We start from the raw sequence: 22,722 nt of genomic DNA, 5'->3' as shown, positions 1-22,722 counted from the left end.
TAATGTGATCAATCTTATTCACAAACACCTATCGACACAGGTATTTCTCATGTACAAGATTTTGCTTTAAGTTTATATTCAACGATGAATTGCATATGAATATGTATAGTGTATTTGTTTACTGTCTAGTTATTTTACAAACTGAGGCAAAATGAATGATAGTAAAGTACTTACGGATCTGAATTGTTATGACAACGGCATTGGACACATTTAATGACACCTGTGTGTTTCTTTTTCGGCTAATCTTCCCAGAAGTGTTTGCATACAAGTTATCCTTGTTGTAATCACGATCGCAACGTAAATCCACTGATACATCATCATTGAAAGCTTCCCACCAAGAGCATAACGATCTACCACAAACACTTAAGTGTGAAATGAAAAATTCTAGTTGATTTTAAGACTTAAATCAGCTCAAAATATCCAAATCACAATTCACAAATTTGTACTTTCACTTCGGAAAAGGGACGTAACTTTTCTTGATCATGAATATACATGGAATACGCATTGCAGTCAAGAGTCGAGATGATCTAGATTTCGGAAAAAACTCGCACATTTTCGCAATAGCGCAAATTTTAAAATCAATTTATTTTCTTAAATGAAATATGACATTTTTAATGATTTCATATGTTATTCTAGTATATACGATACGCATTTATCAATGTAAGAACGATCCACCAGTTGTTGTGTTTCCGCACAAAATTGAAAGAATTTTCTCTCATTTTCAGTGGAATTGTTTGGCATTCGAGGGCATATATTTCGTGTTAAGGCGTTGCAGCAAATTGGTTTTATTTTCAAAAATTACACACAACATAGCTTAATTAAATAGCAATGGGAAGTTGATGAAAAATGAATATGGACATTTTTAGAAAAGAAAATTCAACATGTACTGAGGCTCACGTCTTTGCACAAAATCGGATGTCTTGTTACCATGAAAACACGAGTCAAAGCACATTTTTAAAGGTATCATGATTATAAAACTCTCTTATGAGTAACCATGGAATATAAGGTGATTCCTCCCAAGGGTTGCAAAACAGTTGTGACAGCCGAGGCTTTGTCGAGGGTTATACCGCTTTTTTGCAACCCCGAGGATGGAATCACCTTAATATTTCATGGCAACTCATAAGAGGGTATTTTTCTCTCATATTTCTAGAAATTTTCAGTTTTCCTTGTTCCTAGCGACGCCATTTGGGGAATTTTCCAATTAATTAATTTTTCGCTCTGCATAAAAAAATAACACCAGAATCGAATTCTACGACCTTCATTTTGGCAACTACGTTGCTGATAAAAAAAAAAATCGGCCGACGAGTGTATAAGGGAATTGTATTAGAGTTATTCCTCTTTGAATAAGTACACAATAAATCAATAATCAGGGTGATGCGTGACGTCACTCGGTAGTCCATCTCGCGAAACATTTTGACAGACCTAATCAGAATCTGAATCCACAACTGCAAGCTTTCTTCTTAAAGGTGTATTGCTATTGATTTTAATTGAACAGTTATTTAATGACAAGTGTGTGAAGAGAGATTTCAAGTGGTTTTGATCGGTGGATATGGGCATGGATAGAGTTTTGTTTTCCACACGTGCAAGGACTCGAGTCCCATGGACATTGGATGCACTTGTTTCACCTGAGACACATATATAGACAGTAGACGTTGGCAGAGTGAATGTGGAGATAGGCCTAGAAGTAGTTGACCGTGTGGGCTGGGTTTCTGTGAACTAGCATAATGCACCGGATGACATAGATGTACTCGACAGCATTTTCGATATGAGGAATTTGTGACTGTTATTGATTGTGCGGTAGTTTTTCAAGGAGATTATCAGGGACATTACATTATGTCATTGTTTGTACAAGAGCTTTGCAGACGCTAATGTTCGTGTTCGTCAATCAAGATATGCTGCAGGCAAGTTGTGTATTGATTATTACATCATGGGATATGAAAGATAAAAGTCACGTGATCTGAAAGATAGAATTTTTTTTCATACCTTTAATTCATAGAATATCTGTATTTTACATACGTAGATATGAGAGAATAAAAGACTGAATTATGTATACTTTGTGTAAAATTTCGTCAAAATCCGTGTCGGTCGTTTTCCACATATTTTGATGCTTACAGAGAATGACTCTTAAGAGCCATTCTCTGTAAGCATAAACCTTTTTATTATAGGGTGGATAGGTACCTTCACCGATTTTGCTGAAATTTGGAATATAGTGATTATTTGATACCCTCTCATAGAATTTGGTACCAAGATTCATAATTGAGGTATCGTTGCCATGGTAACAAGAACACTTTGAAAACAGTTCCCAAGATGCTTTAAAATGCTTGCTTTTGGCCTGTTTTTGATTAAACATAAACAAATTAATTTTACTGATGTACACATTTCTCTATTGGTTGCTTAAAGATTAGGTTCAGCATAATGAATACATAATAAAACATAAATAAATCAATATTGGATTACCTAATGTTACTGAAGTTGAAAAATCAATGTTTTAACATCTTGACAATTTTTAGAAAAAATCAATTTTAAGCCATTTTATGACATCATTTACAGGAAAATACAACAACATACATCAATGAAAGTTATATATGAATTAATTAATCCCATTGTGTGCAAATTATAAAAAAAAAAACGACCAATGTCTTATTTTGCTAAATAAAATTATATAGCTTGAAAAATTGGTTCGCATGGTAATATGAAAAATGTCATAATATAAATCTATGAGTCAATTTTTAATAATTAATCAATATAATATCATTAATCTATTAAATTTGGCATAACCAATGATAAATATCATGTATTCTCATGTTATGGAATATTTCAGTTCAAATAGCAACCATATTTCAGTATTTTATAACAAGGTTTTAATAAGTAAACTAGTATGCTAATTTGTATCAGAAAGCATTACAGGTCTGCTTACTACCATGTGATAGTGTAAACTCATTGTCATATTATATTTGAACATATAAATTGATGTAAAAGTCTGCTTAAATTACTAATACCAATGATTAATTCTTTTGTTATCATAACAACCATTATATTAGATACATGTATATGGTTTCTTTAAGTTTTGATGAGAAGTGTTGACTATAAAACTGATTTGTGTCAGGAAGCAGAAATGCGTGTGCCTATTGTTACGTGAAAGTGTTCTGTCATAATCTTAATAATTGAATAAAGTACAAATTTCATAATTTCCATAGATTAGTCATAAGTTGGTGAAGCAAACATTTAAAAATCTTCAATTCAAAAGGCATTGGCAGAAGATCATCACATTTAAACTTAAAATGAAATTTTATGAATGTATGTATTTTTCAGTTTTCACAAGATAAAATTACTTACTTCCTGTAAAAGCATTATATGACTCTATTTAATCATTTAAATTTAATTATTACAAAGGGGAAAATATGAAGAAAAATGTGCTACTATCGAAAAGATAGGGCCAGCAGCCATAATCATTTAAAACAATTCAATATAGTTAAGTAGATTGATTCTATAATATCATAACTTTATCTTTCTATTCATAGGCTGGTTAAAATATACTAATTAAGAAAGAATTCAATTTGTAGTTTAATTGCTATAGAAACTTACATTCCATGGAAACATTATGTTGGCTATTTACATCTCTTTTCATTTACATTTTAAACTACAAGTATTTTACATACTTATACTCAGTTGAGTAAGTTTTGACCAGAGATAGCTAGTCCAAAGTCTTGTTATAAACATGCTGGTAATCAAAGGCGAAGATAACGAGCAGTAATCAATCTCATAACTCCCATAAGCAATACAAAATAGATAGTTGGGCAAACACGGACACCTGGACACACCAGGGGTGGGGTCAGGTGCCTATGAGGAGTAAGCATCCCCTGTCGACCGGTCACACCCGCCGTGAACCCTATATCCTGATCAGGTAAACGGAGTTATCCGTAGTCAAAATCAGTGTGTCAAGAACGGCCTAGCAATGTGTATGAAACACGTCAGACAGCATTTGACCCAATGATAGGTTGTGTTGACGAACTAGATAGTATAATCTGACTGTTTTGTCTCCATGGAAACATTAAATAGGAACTGCAACACTTACATGTAACTTTATTATATTGATGATTGGGTATGCATTATTTTCCCAACATTTTCTTGACACTGATCTTTGTCAGCTACGCACATACATATGTACTACAGATTTTTAATTTGTTTTGTGTGTCACTTAAAGCTGCAAGATACCAGAAAAATGAAGTTGCTTAGGTCACAATTAACTTACACAACCCTTTCATTTCATTTCTTTCTTTCTCGATTAATCCAACTTTAGTGGAAAAAAACCAACTGAATGTGGATGGCCTTGTGGCTTGTGTCGGTACTTTCTCCATAAGTACATAAGTGCACTTTTCTAATTACTTTGTTGCAAATAATTTCATTCATTTCCATGAATATCAGATTCTGTGATGACGGCATTAAAAAGATTTACAATGCAAAGTGAAGGCCCATTCAAATTTCCTACACATCCATTGTTTATAACAACACAATTTACAGGGGTAGGGGATTACTGTTGTTTAAAACAGGTTTAGGTTTTATATTAAAATTATGATATGGGTTTATGTGCCATACATGTAGATGAATGACTTATAAGATGCATGCATTACAAAAAATACTGCCCACCTTCCAATTCGGGATATTTTGTTTTAAAAGCATATTTTGTATCCATCTTGGTTATATTAAGAATATGAATTTAAAGTTTTCCTGTTTCTGGCAGGCTTATCCTGATTGTTTTCTATTAGATTAAAATTGTACATTTTAGATTGCAGGCTGGGAAGCTCTCAGTCAGTGCAGGAAAGGAATTAAACAATCTTCAATTATATGTTCAAGCTTTATCTAAAAATGAGTTTGTAAATAATGACTTACACACAATATTTGTTTCTGCACATATATCAGTATTTTTCAGTCAACTATGAACATGTACAGTTGCATTGTTCAGTTGAGTACAGTTCCATCCATGAAAGGGGGTGGGAAATTCAAAAACAGGTCATCAAGTATGCTCCGGCAGTCTGAGCCTCTATGATTTTCTCAGTGGACACATTTCAACTGAACAATCTTTAAAAAAGTTACAGCCATGTTGGATCCGTATAAATTTTAATGACCCACAACTGTGCTGTCATATGATGATGCTGAGTCTTATACATTCCTCACAAAAAAACATTTCTGTCTTAATTTCATTTAGAACATCCAATCTTGAATATGCACCCCGGACAGTCAGAGCTACAAATGTATATAAAAAATAATAAATATTTCTTGCTGATTAATAAATTTAAAATAACATCAGAATGAGCAATTGTAGATTTCAAAATGAAATTAAATTGACAGATTTATGAATATTTACAAACGTTAAAGTTAATGTGATCAATCTTATTCACAAACACCTATCGACACAGGTATTTCTCATGTACAAGATTTTGCTTTAAGTTTATATTCAACGATGAATTGCATATGAATATGTATAGTGTATTTGTTTACTGTCTAGTTATTTTACAAACTGAGGCAAAATGAATGATAGTAAAGTACTTACGGATCTGAATTGTTATGACAACGGCATTGGACACATTTAATGACACCTGTGTGTTTCTTTTTCGGCTAATCTTCCCAGAAGTGTTTGCATACAAGTTATCCTTGTTGTAATCACGATCGCAACGTAAATCCACTGATACATCATCATTGAAAGCTTCCCACCAAGAGCATAACGATCTACCACAAACACTTAAGTGTGAAATGAAAAATTCTAGTTGATTTTAAGACTTAAATCAGCTCAAAATATCCAAATCACAATTCACAAATTTGTACTTTCACTTCGGAAAAGGGACGTAACTTTTCTTGATCATGAATATACATGGAATACGCATTGCAGTCAAGAGTCGAGATGATCTAGATTTCGGAAAAAACTCGCATATTTTCGCAATAGCGCAAATTTTAAAATCAATTTATTTTCTTAAATGAAATATGACATTTTTAATGATTTCATATGTTATTCTAGTATATACGATACGCATTTATCAATGTAAGAACGATCCACCAGTTGTTGTGTTTCCGCACAAAATTGAAAGAATTTTCTCTCATTTTCAGTGGAATTGTTTGGCATTCGAGGGCATATATTTCGTGTTAAGGCGTTGCAGCAAATTGGTTTTATTTTCAAAAATTACACACAACATAGCTTAATTAAATAGCAATGGGAAGTTGATGAAAAATGAATATGGACATTTTTAGAAAAGAAAATTCAACATGTACTGAGGCTCACGTCTTTGCACAAAATCGGATGTCTTGTTACCATGAAAACACGAGTCAAAGCACATTTTTAAAGGTATCATGATTATAAAACTCTCTTATGAGTAACCATGGAATATAAGGTGATTCCTCCCAAGGGTTGCAAAACAGTTGTGACAGCCGAGGCTTTGTCGAGGGTTATACCGCTTTTTTGCAACCCCGAGGATGGAATCACCTTAATATTTCATGGCAACTCATAAGAGGGTATTTTTCTCTCATATTTCTAGAAATTTTCAGTTTTCCTTGTTCCTAGCGACGCCATTTGGGGAATTTTCCAATTAATTAATTTTTCGCTCTGCATAAAAAAATAACACCAGAATCGAATTCTACGACCTTCATTTTGGCAACTACGTTGCTGATAAAAAAAAAAAATCGGCCGACGAGTGTATAAGGGAATTGTATTAGAGTTATTCCTCTTTGAATAAGTACACAATAAATCAATAATCAGGGTGATGCGTGACGTCACTCGGTAGTCCATCTCGCGAAACATTTTGACAGACCTAATCAGAATCTGAATCCACAACTGCAAGCTTTCTTCTTAAAGGTGTATTGCTATTGATTTTAATTGAACAGTTATTTAATGACAAGTGTGTGAAGAGAGATTTCAAGTGGTTTTGATCGGTGGATATGGGCATGGATAGAGTTTTGTTTTCCACACGTGCAAGGACTCGAGTCCCATGGACATTGGATGCACTTGTTTCACCTGAGACACATAGATAGACAGTAGACGTTGGCAGAGTGAATGTGGAGATAGGCCTAGAAGTAGTTGACCGTGTGGGCTGGGTTTCTGTGAACTAGCATAATGCACCGGATGACATAGATGTACTCGACAGCATTTTCGATATGAGGAATTTGTGACTGTTATTGATTGTGCGGTAGTTTTTCAAGGAGATTATCAGGGACATTACATTATGTCATTGTTTGTACAAGAGCTTTGCAGACGCTAATGTTCGTGTTCGTCAATCAAGATATGCTGCAGGCAAGTTGTGTATTGATTATTACATCATGGGATATGAAAGATAAAAGTCACGTGATCTGAAAGATAGAATTTTTTTTCATACCTTTAATTCATAGAATATCTGTATTTTACATACGTAGATATGAGAGAATAAAAGACTGAATTATGTATACTTTGTGTAAAATTTCGTCAAAATCCGTGTCGGTCGTTTTCCACATATTTTGATGCTTACAGAGAATGACTCGTAAGAGCCATTCTCTGTAAGCATCAAAATTTTTATTATAGGGGTGGATAGGTACCTTCACCGATTTTGCTGAAATTTGGAATATAGTGATTATTTGATACCCTCTCACAGAATTTGGTACCAAGATTCATAATTGAGGTATCGTTGCCATGGTAACAAGAACACTTTGAAAACAGTTCCCAAGATGCTTAAAAATGCTTGCTTTTGGCCTGTTTTTGATTAAACATAAACAAATTAATTTTACTGATGTACACATTTCTCTATTGGTTGCTTAAAGATTAGGTTCAGCATAATGAATACATAATAAAACATAAATAAATCAATATTGGATTACCTAATGTTACTGAAGTTGAAAAATCAATGTTTTAACATCTTGACAATTTTTGGAAAAAATCAATTTTAAGCCATTTTATGACATCATTTACAGGAAAACACAACAACATACATCAATGAAAGTTATATATGAATTAATTAATCCCATTGTGTGCAAATTATAAAAAAAAAACGACCAATGTCTTATTTTGCTAAATAAAATTATATAGCTTGAAAAATTGGTTTGCATGGTAATATGAAAAATGTCATAATATAAATCTATGAGTCAACTTTTAATAATTTATCAATATAATATCATTAATCTATTAAATTTGGCATAACCAATGATAAATATCATGTATTCTCATGTTATGGAATATTTCAGTTCAAATAGCAACCATATTTCAGTATTTTATAACAAGGTTTTAATAAGTAAACTAGTATGCTAATTTGTATCAGAAAGCATTACAGGTCTGCTTACTACCATGTGATAGTGTAAACTCATTGTCATATTATATTTGAACATATAAATTGATGTAAAAGTCTGCTTAAATTAGCAATGTAAATGAATATTTTTTTGTTACCATAGCAACCATTATAAGATACATGACATGTATATCGTTCCTTTAAGTTTTGAAGGAAAAAAACCGCTGACTATAAAACTGCTTTGTGTCAAGAAGTAGAAACGTGTGTGCCTATTGTTAAGTGAAAGTGTTCTGTCATAATCTTAATGATTGTTAAAAAATACAATTTTCATAATTTCCAGGGATTAGCCATAAAAGAATCTTCAAGTCAAAAGGCATTGGTAGAAGATTATTACATTTAAAATGAAAATCAAATTTTTTGAATGTGTTTGAATTACTTTGTATTGAATAGAATTTTTATTACATATTTATCTCTAGGTATTTCCTGTAAAAGCATTATATGATTCTGCTTAATCATTTCAATTTAATTATTACAAAGAGGGAAACTATGAAGAAAAATGTGCTACTATGGAAATGATAGGGCCAGCAACCATAATCATTGAAAACAATTCAATGTACTTTAGTACATTGATTCTATAATATCATAACTTTATCTTTCTATTCATAGGCTGGTTAAAATATACTAATTAAGAAAGAATTCAATTTGTAGTTTAATTGTTATAACAACCTACGTCCATGGAGACATTATGTTGGTTATTTAGATTTCTTTTCATTTACATTTTAAACTACAAGTATTTTTGCTACTTATACTCAGTTGAGTCAGTTTTGTCCAGAGATAGCTAGTCCAAAAGCCTTGTTATGAAAATGTTGGTAATCTGACTGTTTTGTCTCCATGGAAACATTAAATAGGAACTGTAGCAGCTACATTTAACTGTAGTAAATTAATGAGTGGGTATGCATTCTTTTCTCAACATTTTCTTGACACTGATTTTTATTAGATACCCACATACATATGTACTAAATATTTCTAAATTGTTTTGTGTGGCAACTAAAGATGCAAGGTACCAGGAAATGGTGTTACTTAAGTCATAATCTAGTTTACACCACCCTTTCATTTCATTTCTTTCTTTTTCGATTAATCCAACTTTAGTGGAAAAAACTCAACTGAATATGGATGGCCTTGTGGCTTGTGTTAGTACTTTCTCCATAAGTACATAAATGCACTTTTCTAATTACTTTCTAGCATATGATTTCATTAATTTCCATGAATATCAGATTCTGTGATGCTAGTAAATCTGCATTTGTTCTGCCTGTTCGATCAAGGGATCAGAAACCCTTGGCTTGGGAAGATGACGTCTGTGTATATAGTCTAGATGTATAAAAATGAAAATTTAAAACTTATTTCAACAAGTTTCATTCCTATTGAGATACTTGATGCTACATGTACATTTGATAATGGTGAGGATTTGTTTCGATATATGTTGCAGAAGGAGTCATTTAACAAGTCTATCTATACAGGTTTCACATCTCCAGTTTACAATCCTTTGATTTGGAGATAAAACCTACTTAATAAAACAAAAATAAACAACTGTTGATCTGACATTTTTTGGTTTTTGTTGTATAACCTGAAGAACAAAACAAAACCCATAAGATATGTGCGTAAACATATGTATTTTATATTTCTAAAAGTGTGTTTCCGGAACCAAAATTATGACCGAAAATAAATTTATGCGGGCCGGGACGTACCGAAAAGTATAGGTATTTAGCGTTCCTGTGGGAACCCTAAACTATCCGTAACAAAATCATGCAACACTGAACGACAATATGTACTGTCACACACACACTTTGAATAAGACCATTTCGATTTGTTGAGTATCTTTTTATTTCCAACAATCGAGCATGAAAAGATTATCCAAAAATGGCATAATAACATTTCAATCAAATAATTCACCTCGCAAATGTTCCTGTTTACCAAATCAAACGCTTGCAAGATTATCAATAAGTCGAATGCGGAACTCCGCTTTATATACATATAAATTTTCTTATAATCAGGATAATTACCTTATAAATAATGACGAGGTCTTCTCGCAATCACTAGATGCAATGTAATAACGATATTTTTTCGATATTTTTTCTTGTAATGTAAAACTTATACGGTACTAATTTTGATGCACCAGCTGCGCATTTCGACAAATAATGTCTCTTCAGTGATGCTAATGTAATTACGAGATCATTCCTCGTAATTCCAATATCTTTTCTTGTAATTACAAAATATAGGAATATGAATTCATTTTTGTACATGATACTAATAGGTTTTAGTAAGATTGTACAACGATGTAGACCTTAATGATTAGATATGATTCCGTAACGACCAATGAGGAGGTTGTCTGTCTTGACTTTTGGATTTAATTACATAGTGAGAAGATCTTCAGATAAGATTTGATAATCAAATGTTGTTCAGATGAGCGATGTATATCATACTTGTAGTCTTCTTCCTTAAACATTTGATGATAAAACCCACTGTATTTTGCTCACAAAAACCTCATGAGAACACAACTATTAGTCAGGTACACCATAAGTCCCATGAACCTCTTTTTTATATTGCTCCTCAATTATTTATAAATTTCTGTTTTGCATGTGTGTATCAAAGGTTTCGCGAGAAACAGTTTTTATTTGCGACACTACTATAGTTGTTCAGGTGATATGTGGGTCCTATCGACCTATTCCTGATATTGTTCGAAGGATCTCACTAATCAAAACAACTATTGTTTCGAAAGTTTCTTTTAAAAAGAGTTATTAGTTGTGATAATAAATCTGATGTTCACGGTAGCAATTCATAATTAGACAATGTGATGTGATAAATTTAAATAAACTGAATTTGTTTTTGTTTAACACGACATCTCAAAACTATATTAATAAAATGATCAAACTCTGTTCAATATGTTATTGCAAACATTATCCTGGGAAAAAAACAAATTAGTTGCGACACTAATACAGTTGTTCAGTTGAGCAACGTGGCCCATGGGCCAATATTTTGACATTGTCTGATAATATATATATATATATATTATCAGATATATATATATATATATATATATATATATATATATATATATATATATATATATATATACAAAACCCCAACAACACCCTACTTTCTTAAAGTGTCGGATCTGAGAAGATACAAGGCCAGTAAAGAAATTTATATTCACCTCTTGGATTGTAGGTTTTAATGCTAGATCTGTGTCTTTTGATTGACAGTGTTTGTTGTTTAATCGTGTTCTTCTGGCAATCATATTATTTTTCGTTGTCAGCACTGTTTACCATATCCGAATCATCGATGGTACGGACTACCAAATATTGTTTAGAACTTAATCACTCTAAATCATTATCTTTCAACCATTTTATTCCATAATCACATTGTTTGGAAGTTTTCCCTCTAAATTTATTTGATTTCTGTTATTTTTAAAAATAATTCTATTTTCATCCAGACCCGACCATGGTACAAACTCTCTACACCATCGTCAGTAAACACGCTTTACAGCGAAACCACATTTCTATTACTCAGTACAACAGTGTATCACTCTTGTTACCAATGTAGATTATTGATACTTGTCGTTTTTACGTGTTATTTGTTTATGTAATATATGTCTCTTGATAAAGACGCGGGTTGCATCGAAAATTTGAGTGTTAAATAACCAACAGTGTTGTGGCCTTTTCAGTGCTGAGCGAAGACATATATATATATATATATATATATATATATATATATATATATAAGCTGCGCAAGTGAGCCATAAAGTCCGTGGATCTATTTTCTGATCATACTTTTAATACCTTTTATTCATTATGTCATTGTAAAAGAAAACATTAGTGAAACACTTATTTGGTTAATCGGGTTAGAATTTGGCCTGTCATCTTCGCTAGCCAAGCGTGACGATCCACGGTGTTCCTCTTTTCACCCTTTGCAGATTTAGTAGCTTTCAAAATAACGCGCCCTGAGATTCCAGGGCATCCAATGAAATCGAGCCTTACAAATAGCGCGTAAACATTAATGGCAACCCCCATTGTTGAAATGCCGTGTAGGCTATGTCACGGTATTTTATCGAAAAAAACAAAGACGCACAATTTTCAGTGATACCTCGGGGTGCTTGATCAATTGGTGGAGCAGGAGGTAAAAAGAAATAAAAGAAGCAACTCTTTTCTCCAGAATTGAAGGTAAGACCTACAATCATACATGTGTAAAATATAAACAGTGGAACTACTGGACATGTTTATGCACAAAGTATAGTTTTTACAGGGGGCATAAAATCAATTTTCTATTAGCATCCCCCCTTATCCCCCCAAAACATGGGGGGATGAAAAGCAAAAATTTGTTTCAAAACTTAAACAGAATGGTTGACCAAATTCAGATTCTGCCAGCAGTGGGCTAGATTCTATTCTAATTTTGACAACAAAACATTTTGATACAGTAACATAGGATGACAGCAGACTGTCACAAAAAAAGCGGGAGGATGGAGTCGCCAACCAGAAAATGAATAATTTCTTTCATAATGAAAAGAAAGGGGAAAAATGTCAAAATAAAGTTGAAATGCGGGGGGTGGGGTGTTAACTGTTTCCAGATAGGTGAATTAATAAACCCCTGTAAAGCTACTTCTTGGTTGAATGAAATTTGAATGATTTAAAACAATTTCTGTACTGTGTTTTTGTTCTGTCATAATGAATCATACATACATATTGTAAAACCTATACGGTACCAATTTTGATGCACCAGATGCTCATTTGGACAAATAATGTCTCTTCAGTGATGCTCAACCGAAATGTTTGAAATCCGAAATAACAATGAAGTTTTAGAGCTATTTTAGGGAAAAACAGTATACCAAAAAAATGGAGTCAAATTCGTCAAAGGATAAGAGCTATGCGTGAGGGAGATAATCCTTAATTTTGAAATGAATTTCTAAATTTTGTAACAGCAATTAAAAATACATCCGTATTTTCAAGCTAGTAACGAAGTACTTAGCTACTGGGGTGTACAGACTCTCGGAGACTAACAGTCCACCAGCAGAGGCCTCGACCCAGGGGTCATAATGTAAAACTTATACGGTACCAATTTTGATGCACCAGATGCGCATTTCGACAAATAATGTCTCTTCAGTGATGCTCAACCGAAATGTTTGAAATCCGAAATAACACTGAAGTTTTATAGCTATTTTAGGGAAAAACAGTGTGCCAAAAAAGTGGAGTCGAGTTCGTCTAAGGATAAGAGCTATGTGTGAGGGAGATAATCCTTAATTTTGAAATGAATTTCTAAATTTTGTAACAGCAATTAAATACATATTCGTGTTTTCAAGCTAGTAACGAAGTACTTAGCTACTCGGCTGTATGATCTGCACCTGAGAGGGTAGGAGCTTGAGTCTCCATAACTATAACTTGACTAATTTAAATTTTATGGGTTTATAGTTGCTACTTTATTTTTCACCACATAGGTTCTGTACAGGACAAAGGCATCGAAAGACAAACTTGCAAGAATAATTTATTCTTCAAGCTTAAAACCACACATATATACATGTCTTTTGAAAGATGTCAACAAGGAAATGGCATCTGTTGTGTCTACTAAACGAAATCAATTTTGAGACATATTAACTGTGACAGCTTGGCCACTTTCAGCATAGATCTTTTTTAATCACGATCTTCAACTTCAAGCACCCCTGCCTTACAGAATTGTTTAAACATTGGTGAAGGACTCGGAGGTTGGAACATCTGTGGGTTCAGCTGTGTTGTTAAACTTTTGGAACAAACACATGTCTTCTTTGCATCACATAATTACACAAGGTCTTGACCGAGGTGGTGCCACAGATGAGGTATCAATTAACAATATCAATTTCCGAGAGCCGAATTTTAGTTTAATTGAATATGATTTGCTTAAGCTGAATTGTCTCTCATAACATTGAATTATTTGAATGAATAAAAACCACAATTTTTAGCATTATGTCCATTGATGTTCTATGTCTAGCAGCTTTTTATAAGATACGACATATTGGTACTAGCTGTGAGAGTTTCTTCTATTAGTTAATTGACAAGTGAAGACAATTAGCAATATTTAGGTATCTTGGTTCACTCGGGGGACCTATTGCCTATGATATGTTTCTGTCATCGTTTGTTAATACATTTTACATTTTTAAACTTCTTCTTGAAAACTACAAGGCCAATTAATACATAAATGCCTAATTATGATGCCCAATAACATGAATAAGCCTTTTACATATTTGTTTTTAATTCATGGCCCCTATGTCAGAGATTCAGGCTTGAGGGGGAGGAGCAAATATGGTCATTAAGTGAACATGTATTCAATTTCAGAAAATCTTCGTTATTCACAGTAGTGGAGGATAATATGAATACATGATTGTGATGTCCGTGAAGCTTTCTTAGTAAGTTGTAACATTTATGACCCCTGCCTTAATAAATTAGGCTTAAGGTTTTGACCAATATGGTCATATGGTAAAAATTTATGAAATCTTAGCCAATCTCCTTTACTTCCACAGAAAATATTTGCTTTACTCCTGTGTATTGTGACAATAATATGCATGCACAGTGGTTATGACAATGCTAAATTCGTTGATTAAACCAATCTAAAGGACATGGACTCCATTATACTTAGGTGAACGATAATGCTTATGAGCCTCTTGTTTATGATGTCAAAATACTATAAGTGAAATGTCTCAATTTGTGCTACAAGTATTGTGTGCACATGTATTCCACCGATTCACACATCTTATTTTAGATGCAATTTAGAAAATTAAGTAAATATTAATAGTGCATTTTATTACATGCAATTTTCAGACAATAGCCTCCCTGAATAAACTTGGATTCTGTGTGTCAACATCATCTGCAGCAAAGCAAAAGCAAGAACTTTTGAAACGACAGATGCAACATATTGAAAAATTAATAATACGGGAGAAGGCCGAAATTGAGGAATCAGGTATGAGGACGTCTGTGTCAGTGCAGTCAAGTGATACCATAGGGGGTAATATAGATATTAGCAGAAATCCCTCACATATTAGTGTTGAGCGAAGACATAAATAATGGCATTGGTTCCTGCTCGTTGGTTTAGAAAAAAGAATTGTAAATGAGGCTTTAGCCGATGATTACCAATTATTAGATGCAAGGTGAAGATAACGAACAGTGATCAATCTCATAACTCCTACAAGTAATACAAAATAGATAGTTCGGCAAACACGGATCCCTGGACACACCAGAGGTGGGAGCAGGTGCCTAGGAGGAGTAAGCATCCCCTTTTGAAACTTCTTCTCAATATGATGGGGGGGGGTGTTTTGACAGGTCTAGTTTATTACATCTACATATAGTTTTCTAAAGAATGAAGATAACAATATATTTGGGTCGTTAATCGAGATATGTCGATTAGATAACAGCGTATTTGTTCAAAGTGTTGATGACTGCTCTTTTCTAGAGGAACACTTCATATTTCATATTACCAATATTCTTGTCAATAATGTGAATTGCCTCAAGAAGTATGCGAGTTGTCTACCCAAATTTATTGAACATTCTCAACTGGCTATGTTGAATGGTACTACATATTTCAATCAGTTAGCTGGTGTTATTCACAGACCTGAAGGCCTACACAGAATGCTGAACTTGTTATTGGTATTTTTTCCCCACAGTTCAGCATTTCCAGTTCAATTGTGTTATTGCATTTTGACAGCTTTAAAAAGACATGTTCTTTCCTTTTCTTATCCCACGAAAGGGGTGTTATATTGGAATTGTCATTATTTTCCTGTCAGTTGTAGAAATTTTTTTTTCAGACTTCATCTCGTATGGTTTGATCTTAAAGCTGGAACATGTGATAAGCTGATAATCACCATCTAAATATGTGCACCTGATAATTTCAATTAGAATAGACAATTTTAAACAACCTTTTACAAATGTTTTACAACTTTTAAAACTTCTTCTCAATATGGTGGGGGTGTTGGTGTTTTGACAGGTCTAGTTTATTGCATCTACATATAGTTTTATAAAGAATGAAGATAACGATATATTTGGGTCGTTAATCAAGATATTGTCGCTGTCCATCTGTCCATACTTTTTTGAGACTCGATGTAGAACTTGAGAACAATGCATTTTCAAACAATTTCCTACTGTATTCCATCTTTGGTACCATGTCTGTTCATCTGTCATTCAAGACAATTATACTACGATGGATGGTACAGATAGATAATTATTGTTTGTTTCAATTTGAATTGTTTCATTCACTATTCCTTATGTTCATAATAACGACCTTTTTTGTTTTGTGTTTACTTACTAACATGCGTAATTGGATTTATAGCAGAATTGTAAATATTAAAATATTCCAGGTACTTGTTTTCAAAGTTTTCCAAATATTTTTATGCACATTTTAATGGTAAATAATTTCATAAATTGATTTTCATGTATGTATTCATGAAAATTATTTACATGAGTTACAAATGTTTCATGTTTTTTTTTAACATAAATGCAAAAAGTAATAATAAATTATTTTTGTTTCAATAGTTTATCTATCAAACTTTCTACAAGATATCTTCCGCGGGAGACAGAGGAAGTCTAGCATTCCTTAGGAACCGAGTCGGAAGAATTGATGTCCATGGTGCTGTAGAAATAATTGGTAAATACAGGTATGTACTGTATATCTAAATATACATGTATTCACATTATGTCCTTGTCTCACATGACACTACAAATTTGACCACTTGACAAAATGGGTCTGATAAAAAGAAATTGGAGGTTTAGTAATTGTATCAGGTGACCAAATTGACTTAACTATACAGTTATACAGTGTAGTACTAGTACACACCAGTACATCATTTTTTTTGTTTTGTATTCATTACATTTAAAACAAATTGCAGGTCACACTTTGCATTCGTGGAAGACTGCCTTGACGCACATTTAGTTGCAACTGCACTGGAGTATTTGGAGATAAAAGATGTTGAGGAAGAATCAAATTCAAACAGCCATTGTTTGAGGGTCTTTCTAAAGAAGAACAGTGCCAGTTCATTTACTCCATTGCACGAGGGATTTTGGATCAATACATTAAATCATCAGATGGTAATGCATGTATATACTAACTTGTTAGCTCGCCTGAGCTGAAAGCTCAAGTGAGCTTTTCTGATCGCCTGTTGTCCGTCGTCTGTCTGTAAACTTTTTACATTTTCAACCACTGAGCCAATTATAAACACACTTAGCAAAACGCATCATTAGGTGACGGGCTTTCAAGTTTGTACAAATGAAGGGCCATTCCCACTTTTAAAGGGGAGATAATCACAAAAATGCAAAAATATTGTGGGGTCATTGAAAAATCTTCTTCTTAAGAACCACTGGACCAGAAGAGCTGGAACGTTTTGACATAGTGCAGATTCAAGTTTGTTAAATTCATGACCCCTGGGGTTAGGATGGTGCCACAATAAGGGATCAAAATTTGACATAACTAATAAATAGAATAAAATCTTTTCAAAAATTCTCCTCAAGAACTATTGGGCTAAAGAATTTTACATTTGCACAAAAGCATCATGACATAGTACAAATTCAATTTTGTGTATACCAAGGCCCCCTGGAGTGGGTTGGGGCCACAATAAGGATGCAAGTTTTGCATGCGAATATATATGAAATATCTTTAACTTTGAGCCAAGGTGACTCGGGTGAGCGATGTGGCCCATGGGCCTCTTGTTGTTTATGGATAAGATATTTTATATATTTTTTTTTATTTCTTAAGTGATATTTGTTTTATAACCAAACCACTCTCTTTTTTAGCATTGAATGTCATCTCTATGAAGGCTCAGGCACTAGGTGCTTAAGTGAACCACCTAAATACCATGTAAGACAGTCACCAGAAGAAATTCATTTGCCAGCCTTGTAATAGGAAGTACAAAACATTAACTGGTATAAAAAAAACATTTGCAAAAGCGAAATGGAATGGCTGATCTGGGAGAACTTGAAAACACATCATCCAAACTGAATCATGTTGCTTTATACCATGCATCCTTCATGAAAGGTGTTCTCCCTCTACGCGATACAAAGGACGCTTATCAAATGGGGGATGGTGATAGGGTTCTCAATAATGCAAAATTGCAGATGCTGTTATCAAGGGCTGGAAATCATACCAAATATCAACTTTCGTTATTTCGTTACATGGCAAACCGTTTCTGCTTACTCACCCCGAGAATGGCTTACAAGTACAAATGGAACTGTTCCACAAATTTGCAAGGTGGTCTGGGAAATAATATTTCATGCAATAATTTAGTAGAACTACTTGTACATACTGTGAAAAAGCTGTGTATGTACAAGGTGCCAACACAACATTCTCAGGTGTAAGAAAAACCGCACTTGCCATCCAAGTCCAGGATGAAATCAAGAGCAATATTCAAATGGAATGTGACAAAAAACAAAGCGGGAAGAAACGTCCAACTTTATCTAAACTACTAAACATTTCCGCTATGGCTTCTGAACTTGTCTCTGTCTTCGACATTGTATCAGGACGGCAATAGTCATCATTTACTGGATTCAAAGACCTGTCTCTGAATATCATTGTTGGGGAACTTCATAAATGGTTAACAATGAATAAAGAAAGACTAAGCTATGAAACACTTTAATTCGGCAGTAACGAAAAATTGCTGTCCATTCCAGACATTAGGATTTCTAGAAGAAAGTTATTATAATCTAACATGAACCTGCAGGATGATTTACATAATAGTATTCATTTTATTGAATTTGTTAAAGCTGTACAACATATTAAATGTTGCAAATTTTACGAGTACTTGTATATTGTTATGAGATATTTGTGCTCTGATGAAGAGATGGTTATGTTGGTATCTGCATTACATATTTAAATAATAAAAGTAAATCATTGATTGTGATGTAGTTTATTTCAAATGCACTTTAGAAAATCAAATAATCAGCAAGTACAATTCGTGTAACAAGTTCAGAAAATAGAAGTAAATGTAATTAGTGCACTTTTCCATGTTTGCACCATGTTAAAATTCATCCCCACTTAGCTCAGTTGTATACATATCTGTATCCCCAAACACATCTGATACAGGTGAACATATTTAAATTGCAATGTCTTGTTTCATATTGGAAATTTTCTCATGACATCATCGGGACTAAATACTAAGTCACAATTTTTCACAATGTTGTCAATCACATCACCTGTTAATCCACAAATGACATCTGCTGTTATCATCGGTGTTGAATGAAAATCAGAGAGCTCATATTTTAGCAGATTGAGTTTATGATGCAACGATGATTTCTCACCTTCATTGGTATACTTTTTCATCTCCTATTCTGAATTAGCATCTTCGTAATGTTTGTTGAATGCAGGGTGTGTTCTTGGGCATTCTGCATGACTGCACTCACAATTTTGCTCACAAACATCACAACAGTTGTGAAACGGAGTTATGAACATATTCCTCACATAATAACTTGCGTCTACATTCTGCATTATCTTTACACAATTTGAAATGTTTCAAGTGTCCTGTATGTGCCTTGTAAAGAATGAATTCATTGGCTAATGATCCGTCCCGTCCTCCACGTCCCATCTGTTGAACAAATGTGTCAATTTACCTAGGCGATCCATAATGTATGATGTTTTTTGCCCCATGGAAGTTAACATCCATTCCTGCAGAATTGGTGAAGATTAGTATTCGAATACGGCCATCTTCAGCCATATCAACCCGGATTTCATATTTTTTGGCTTCAGGTATTTTGCTGTGATACATTTCAAAGTGTTCGTTATTTTTATTGAAGAATTTGTTGAAAGCAGCATACACTTTAGAAACTGCGGATGTTGTTTCACAAAATATAATGTGCCTTGGAAGCCTTTCTTTTAATGTTTTTAAGTCATCCAGCAACGACATGAATGTGGACTCAATATTGTCATTATTTGGTATTTGAAGGGATATTTTAATGTTTTGTCGGTCTGGGGATTCTGAGATAACCTCGCATCCTATACGAAAACACAACATTCTCATTATCTTTCTCCTATTTGAGGGCCCTGAAGTTGCTGTTAGAGCAAGACGTGGTACTGTAGGACATAGTGACCTTAACTGTCCAATCTGTGAAAACCATTTCCTAAATGGTTCCACTTGATTTGAACCTTCACCCCTGGAATAAAATAAATCAACATTAGTTGTTTAGTTTTACACAAAATATCTAGATATACAGATGTATACTGGTTAGTTTATTAAAGGAATCAAGCTTGATTTGAAAAACTACAATTGTCTTTGAGCTTAGTGTGGGATACTACATTGTCATGCACAGTAATAGAGGCTTATAGCAGAATCCTAGGGACCTAAATATTTACTTTGTTATAAGATTAGTTAATTTGACACTTTGAGGTAAAGAAGATCACTTAATAGTAAGCGGGAATATCTATTAGTGTGTTTATTATAACCATGTTCTATTGTAATCATTGAAACTGAAGTGCACCATTAATGCCTAAAATTATTGACTTCAATATAATGTCATCTTTAAAAGATCACATATAAACAGACAATTAATGCAAAGATTAATAAGATCATATGATAATGAGTTTGAGACCTGCACGTTTTGTTTGTTTTACATACATTACTGTATGTGAAATGACTGTTCCCCTCCAAAATGGGGTCAATTCTTATAGCTTTTCAAATGTACTATACTCAAAGGGATTGCAGACATCAAACATTTTAATCCATAAGTTTTAAGAGTGTGTTATTGCAGTATCAATTGAATAATTAATAAATTACCATTGTAAAACGATGTACGCTTCGTCAACTACAATCAGCTTCAATCTTTCCTGGTAGATAATTGAATTCAACATCTCACGCCACTTATTACTGGCTAGGAACATCTCTGGACTTCCATAAACAAAATCGAATCATCCATGTTCTATTACAGTGTTCTCCAAAGAATCTCTACCAATGTATGTTGCTTTAAAACCGAGTTTTCTTAATTTCGAACACTGTTCAGTCATGATACTAATAAGAGGTGCAATAACTAATAGGCATGTCTTGGGGTATACAAGTGGGAAACATTCGTACGTCAGCGATTTTCCACTACCAGTTCTTGTACTCAGAAACGCGTCACGTCCTTGTTGGAGCGATAGTATACTTCTATTCTGGGTCTCTGTTAGGCATTCTAACTGAAACCGATTACAAATTTCAGCATGTTTCGTGCAGGCCGCCATGTTTATTATGTTTATTATGAAGAATGAAAGTAAGACGGATTTTCATTGGATAAAAATTAGTAATGCCAAGGGACTTAACACTTTACAGCCGATAGGCGGCGCGGTTAAAGCTACTAAATCTGCCAAGGGTGGATAAAGAAACACCGTGGATCGTCAGCCTTGGCTAGCGAAGACATTAGCCTGTAGGCATATCTCACTTAACATCGCTAGTCGGGGATATGTTCTAAAGCACACACCAACGCACACGTATATATATATATATATATATATATATATATATATATATATATATATATATATATATATATATATATACATACATATATATATATATATATATATATATATATATATATATATATATATAAGCACTGAAAAGGCCTCGACACTGTTGGTTATTTAAAACTCGAATTTTCGACGCAACCCGCGTCTTTATCAAGAGACATATATTACATAAACAAATAACACGCAAAAACAACAAGTATCGATAAACTACATTGATGACAAGAGTGATACACTGTTGTACTGAGTGATAAAAATGGTGATGGTTTCGTTGTAAAGCGTGTTTACTGACTATGGTTTAGAGAGTTTGTACTATGGTCGGGTCGGGATGAAAATAGAATTATTCTTGAAAATTACAGAAATCAGATAAATTTAGAGGGAAAACTTACAAAACAACGTGATTATGGAATAAAATGGTGGGAAGATAATGATATGGACTGACTAAGTTCAAAACAATATTAGGTAGGCCTTGTATCTTCTCAGATCCGACACTTTAAGAAAGGAGGGTGTTGTTGGGTTTTTGTGCTTATATATATATATATATATATATATATATATATATATATATATATATATAGTTCGCTAATGAAATAATTATATCATTAATGGTTAGCATCATGACCACTAATGCAACTTTATATCATTAGCATTAGTGGATATTGTAGCATTAATGCTTACAAAAGAGCAGGCAGGGAAACAACACTGGAGCTTCTTAACATACTTGGTGCAGACATGAGTTATATGTTTGTACAAAAAAAAAATGACCAAAAAAATGACAAATCTGAATTTTTCATGAGGAATTCTTGCTGATAGTGTGAATACGTCGTTGACAAAATATATTACAAGAAATATTTCTTGGAGTACTTACTATTTTTCGATTTCAGAATTCCCATTCTCCACTTGTATGATTGTTCAATCTTCACTATTCCGAAAAGAAAACCCTGTCTGATTGAAGGTGTTGTCTGTTAAAATGGAGTATTTAGGAATGTTAGTT

General features: G+C 33.3%; 2 protein-coding genes and 2 long non-coding RNA genes across 7 annotated transcripts in view; 1 reads left to right on the top strand and 3 right to left on the bottom strand.

The window, feature by feature from the left end:
• Positions 1-22,722, bottom strand: part of LOC125675752 (uncharacterized) — a 167,058-nt gene that overhangs the window by 128,048 nt on the left and 16,288 nt on the right. For 3 of the 4 annotated variants that reach the window (XM_048913544.2, XM_048913545.2, XM_048913550.2), the window contains one exon: positions 22,597-22,690. In XM_048913544.2, the coding sequence (XP_048769501.2) occupies positions 22,597-22,621 (25 nt within the window). In that variant the 5' untranslated portion in view covers positions 22,622-22,690. Of the gene's footprint in view, positions 1-174; positions 1,579-22,596; positions 22,691-22,722 lie in introns of those variants that run through there. The other variant, XM_056160536.1, reaches the window with a different exon arrangement.
• LOC130053390 (uncharacterized) lies at positions 4,842-5,878 on the bottom strand. The gene is made up of 2 exons (XR_008801967.1): positions 5,552-5,878; positions 4,842-5,244 (listed from the first exon to the last, which is right to left on the bottom strand). It is a non-coding gene; the product is annotated as an uncharacterized LOC130053390 (long non-coding RNA).
• LOC125675761 (uncharacterized) lies at positions 12,334-19,038 on the top strand. Its single transcript, XR_008801962.1, has 5 exons — positions 12,334-14,667; positions 15,080-15,218; positions 16,784-16,905; positions 17,137-17,335; positions 18,038-19,038. It is a non-coding gene; the product is annotated as an uncharacterized LOC125675761 (long non-coding RNA).
• Positions 19,132-21,543, bottom strand: LOC130053385 (bifunctional 3'-5' exonuclease/ATP-dependent helicase WRN-like). The gene is made up of 2 exons (XM_056160544.1): positions 21,007-21,543; positions 19,132-20,386 (listed from the first exon to the last, which is right to left on the bottom strand). The coding sequence occupies exons 1-2, from the start codon at positions 21,108-21,110 to the stop codon at positions 19,843-19,845; spliced, it is 648 nt and encodes a 215-aa protein (XP_056016519.1). The 5' UTR covers positions 21,111-21,543; the 3' UTR covers positions 19,132-19,842.

This window comes from Ostrea edulis, chromosome 3, assembly GCF_947568905.1.
Source record: "Ostrea edulis chromosome 3, xbOstEdul1.1, whole genome shotgun sequence".
Taxonomy (NCBI): domain Eukaryota; kingdom Metazoa; phylum Mollusca; class Bivalvia; order Ostreida; family Ostreidae; genus Ostrea; species Ostrea edulis.
This window is presented reverse-complemented; position numbering and strand designations above follow the sequence as displayed.